Source organism: Arachis ipaensis, chromosome B9, assembly GCF_059453495.1.
Source record: "Arachis ipaensis isolate K30076 ecotype BB chromosome B9, ASM5945349v1, whole genome shotgun sequence".
Lineage (NCBI taxonomy): Eukaryota > Viridiplantae > Streptophyta > Magnoliopsida > Fabales > Fabaceae > Arachis > Arachis ipaensis.
The window spans coordinates 52997290-53002599 of record NC_142444.1 but is presented as its reverse complement, the minus strand read 5'-3'; the positions used below and the strand labels follow the sequence as shown (position 1 = coordinate 53002599).

Here is a 5310-nt window from a genome sequence, read left to right as displayed (position 1 = left end):
AATAAAATAAAATACTAAAAAATTAATCTTCCATTGATTTATATGAATTATGTACATAATAAGATATGAATGAAACAATTAAGAAAAAATATATTCAACTTCCAAAATAAACATTTAAAAGAATTAACAACTTTATACTAAAAAAAAATATAATCTAACTCCTAAACAACATCCAGCCTTTTCAGCAATCTTTGACGCTGACACCAGGGCTAAGGAACTTCGCACTTGGCAAGAATCTGAAGAGAGAAAAGCAAGTATGTGAACTGAATTGAAAGCCAAAGTAACCAGTGACTTAATGCACGTTGATCAGCACTTCAACATATAGATAAATGCAAAAATCAATTGAAGTTATATATACTTACAGCAACAACAAAATCTCTAGCGGCAACAGCAAGAATATCAGCACAAAAACACAACACCAGGGCACAAGCTCTCTACTTGGGATTTTATGGTATCTATGACTTCAAAACCTCTAATAGAATTAGTATTAGGACCTGCTGTCATTTCTCCAATAAAAGTTGATGTATCATCTAATAGCACTGATGCATCACATCCCCAAAACAAGAAATTATTAACAAAGAACTAAAATTAATTATTTCCTAAAACTAAGATTGAAATATTGTACGTATGGAATTCATTTATTTGCTACCTAAGAAATATAAGCTTCACTGTCAAGTTCTTCTTAAGTAAATTTAACATGGTTTTAAACTAGACTTGGTTTTAGTTTGTTATTAAGCAATTGAATCAAATGTTTGTTAGTGGAAATTAAAAGTCCTCTGCCTTTTGTCAGTTTATTATTTGATTACATAATAAGCTACTAATAACAGACATTTCAGTTTACTGTCTTGAGAAGCTCCAAATGCTGTGCCATTTGTCATTGTTTAACCGAATCAAGAAAACACAAAACCCAAACTCGTTTAGAGAAATCAATGTATCTAACTGCAAACAAATGGAAGGAATAAGTAATAAACTAAACTAGTATTAGAGAAATCAATCATGCAAGACATGAAAATTAACACCTACCATCATGTTTCTAAAGGACAGTTTAGAAAGCGACTTTCACCTCGAAGTTGGCGTCTCTGGACTTGGCGGCCTTCTTTTCTCAGCAGCAATGGCAAGAGTAGATCAGCACTTTAATATATAGATAAATGCATAAATCGAACAACATAAGATGCACAACACAAAGTAATAGCAAAAGCAAATCTTATTCTATATTAATCAATACTTCAGCAGAAGAACAAAAGTACAATCTTAATTACACGTAGCAGATTCACAAGAATCAATATATTTAAGAGGAAATCACAGGAATGTTCAGCAATCTTTATGGAATATCCAACGTGCAGGTGGGAAAAAAACATATCAATATATTTAAGAGTTTTCCCCTTGAATAACAATAAGATCAAGTAGAAAGGGTTCTGGTAATAACAATAAGATCAAGTAACTACAAGATAACATGAACGTCATTAATTGTGACATACCTTGAATACCATATCAAAGTGTTGCTGCTGCCCAACATCTGTGACATATATAATCCATTCAGCCTTCTCTTCATTCGGCTACTGATTTAGTACACTTTAGAAAAACAGCAAGCAGTAACAAATTTAGAAAAATCATATAAAATCCATATTTGGTTGGATTCTCCTAAATTTTGGTTTGGTTGAACTAGACTTACACATCTTTCACCTAGTTCAAATCCCAGAGCATTTTCACTTCTCTAGAAAAAGTTATGCCTCTCAAAATATGGTTTTGTTTTAAGAAAAGGGAGCTGTCACAGCAGTGAACATCCCTGCTTCCAGAAGGCACAACTTTCTCTACAAAATTTGAATTGTCCTAAAATTTGGACATAAAATACTAGACATCCTAATATTTTACCTCTTTTTGGTTTCACCTCCAAAGAGTTTCAGAGTATTGAGATATGTGATTTTGAAGTTGCTGTTCCAAAATTCAGACAGCATTCTTTCTGCAGAAAATGACCATTTTCTAAAAATCATATCTCCCAAACCACACATAGGAAAATTCTGAAATTTTAGGAGAACAATCTAGACATCTCAAGATTTCATAGAAAAATAATTTTACTCATTTTGAGTGGCTAGATTGCTCCCAGTTTTGTTCACAAAGTGCTGCCCGAAACTGCACAATTCTGCAACATGTAACCTTGGGTTTTGAGAGGTCAAAAATTGATTCCTAGCTTTTCACTCACTCTAACCTTGCATTCTAACTTTATTTTACCTATTGTGACTTGTTAGAAAGATTAAATCAACTCCATGTGCTCAATAAGATCATCAACCAGCTCAAGGTTTTCAAAACTGAAATAACTTGTACTATATATATATATATATATATATATTCAATGGATCCTCATTCATTTTTCAGCAAATAAAATTTCAGCAATCTATTTAACTCTCACCAAGTAAGGAGGATCTGCCACTACTATTTTGAAGGAATGCTTCAACTCCAGCGGTAACTCCTCAGGCCTCAGGGTGATTGTTGTTATAAAATGTGTAATCACATCCGTACTGCTCAAAACGTTTGTCATACTCAAAAAGTTGTGCAGGAACATTAGAATCCATGTTCTGAAGATTCAAGAAAGGAAAATTTAAATATCTTACAAAGCAAAAATAGGAACTCAGAAATGGCATCAAACAAATTAAAACAACTCAACAAACCACATCAACATACATTTTATCATTATTACAACTGAGGCATTGCTCATTAATTTCTTCACTCAAAAGGGGTTTAAAGTTGTAACTATCATCTTCAATTCTTCACCAAGAGAATCAATCCTCTACACTACACTTACACTAATATTAATATTGAAGATAAAACAATGCAGAACTTGAAGCTTAACACATCGCATATTTCCAAACTATTTCCCGATGAAAGTAACTAATAATAATAAACATCTATATTCACCAAAAGTATTAAACATTTGATTAAAAACATTAGCCTTGCACTTTTATCACAAATCAGTAACATTTGAACCCAATTGAACATTGAGAAAAAAAAATTAACTGAAATTCCAAAATTCAAAATAAAAAAAGGATAACAAGAGGAATAATGAATTACCTTGAGATAAGCATATAGGTTAAGGCAAGCAATGCAGGCAATGGGAGAAATGACGCTGCCATTGCAGAGCTTGAGGACCTCTTCAGCTACGGTCACCCTTTCTGCAAATAACAAAGTAAAAACAATGAAATTCAAATTCCTCAACCAGAAAACATCAGAGAGGTTGAAAAGAGAGAAAAAAATCCCCTCACATCTTATAAAAGAGGACACTAGGCTCAACACCAGAACAAGATGGAATAAGCTGTTCATCGATAATAGTCATCATATAGTGCGGATATGAAATAACTCAGATTCAACTTTGTTCATATACTTTTTAGTCATATATGTAGCCACTATCAATACCTGAAGTTCAAAGAGAAACTACTTTTTATCCCTGCCATCAAGTGTGTGCGCTACACAAATCAGTTGCAAGTTGTAACACTCTTTTTAATAAAATCCTATGTTTAAATTTTAACGGAATTTGCACTTTATGTTTAATTTGCTACACTATATGTTTAATTTGCAGAACAATATAACATATTTTGGAGTTACCATTGGCAGGGTTGCTAACAGAATTGGAGGAGCTCAGTTTATATTGAATGGAATACTTTAAGTTCTACTGCAACCAGTTCAAATAGTTATGGCAATCCACTATTGTCATTCAGGCTATTGAAACAAAGTTACTCTGATACCATAAAACAAAATACAATTTCAAACACAAAGCAGTGAAAAATGTTAAGAAGGTAATAAACCTGAAATTCTCAGCGGTCCAAAATAGAGGAACAGAGAAACAGAGAATCAGAGGGAAGAAAGACTTACAATGAGGGTTTGCGAGAAAGAGCGCGCGCTGCGCTGAGGGAGTAGGAGGGCCAACGAGGGTTAGATAGAGTGAAGCAGAGGATGCTCCACGAAATAGCGAGGGTGAAGCAGAAGATGCTCCGCCAAACGGTGTCGTCGCAGCAGAGGGTTTTGCCCCAAACGGCGTCGTGGCAGATGAAGTTCCACCAAAAGACGGTGTGGAGAACAAGGAGGAGCCTGAACTCGCGGCACCGAAAATGGAAGAACCCGAACTCGAAGCTGCCGCAGTGGAAGCCAAAGAAGCAGATCCGAACAGAGACGGAGCTGGAGCAGGAGCCAAGCAGATGCGGTCGCGGACCCAAAACCAAAGGACAAATGACGGCGCACAGGCTGCGGAGGAGGAAGGTAGTAGTGGCGCCGCCGCTTCCTCCTGCGGTGGAGGATGAAGAAGCGAATGAAAAAGAGAATGGACGAGAAGAAGCAGCGGAGCTAGGGTTTGCGGTGGCAGTAGTGGACGAGAAGAGGGAAGAGGGTTGCGTTCATGGGTACTAGGGTTAGATGAAGGCGATGAACGGTCTCAGACGATGAAGGCATGAGGAAAGGCATGGCTGCGAAGAACGATGAACAATGAAGATGGAGGCGCGGGCAACGTAGGGTTTTCTTTGTTGGCTGGGTCTAAAACTAGTGTTCTGTTGTTTGAGGGTTAATTAAAATTGAAAACTAAGGGAAAAAAGGTTAAGTGTTGAAAAAAATTGGGTGGGAGGGAAACTAAATTTGTTGGGAGGGAAACTAAACTATGGGTACATTTTTTTGGGGGTGCCAAAATAAATAGAATATGGGCACGCTTTTTAAGTGTGCCGGTTTCTCTTTATGGGCACGCTTTTCAAGCGTGCCAAAAAAAAAAGGGTGGCCAAATTTTTAATAAGTGGCCACCCTCGTAAAAGCGTGCCAATTTCCTTCTATCGCCACGCTTTTCAAGCGTGGCAGTAAAAAAGCGTGGCCAAATTTCAAGTAAGTGGCCACCCTCGTAAAAGCGTGCCAATTTCTCTCTATGGCCACGCTTTTAAAGCGTGGCAAAAAAAAGCGTGGCCAAATCACAAATAAGTGGCCACCCTCGCAAAAGCGTGCCCATAGACCACTTTTGGGCACGCTTTTAAAGCGTGGCAAGAAAAAAGGGTGCCGACAGGCCTTTTTTCTTGTAGTGAGAGTAAATCTATCCTTCAAGAATACATGTGAGCATATAGGGTGAAAATAGTATGCACTTCATGAATCCTACCAAATTGAATATCACTAAAGAGTGCATATGACTTGCTGAACGAACGCTTGTGAAAGCCGAGAACAAGCATTGAGCATCGAACCCTCACCGGAAGTGTATCCGCTCTATTCGCTCAAGTGTCTAGGGTTCGTTCCTTGATCAACCTAGGATCCACTAGACATATAGAACAACCTATACAACTACAATACATT

The 5310-nt window shown here is 36.9% G+C and overlaps 1 protein-coding gene across 1 annotated transcript; it reads right to left on the bottom strand.

The window, feature by feature from the left end:
* Nucleotides 1-209: 209 nt before the first annotated feature.
* LOC148544668 (uncharacterized) lies at nt 210-4508 on the bottom strand. Its single transcript, XM_088497750.1, has 5 exons — nt 3865-4508; nt 3067-3167; nt 2408-2573; nt 1479-1556; nt 210-236 (listed from the first exon to the last, which is right to left on the bottom strand). The coding sequence occupies exons 2-5, from the start codon at nt 3126-3128 to the stop codon at nt 210-212; spliced, it is 333 nt and encodes a 110-aa protein (XP_088353876.1). The 5' UTR covers nt 3129-3167; nt 3865-4508.
* Nucleotides 4509-5310: the final 802 nt, after the last annotated feature.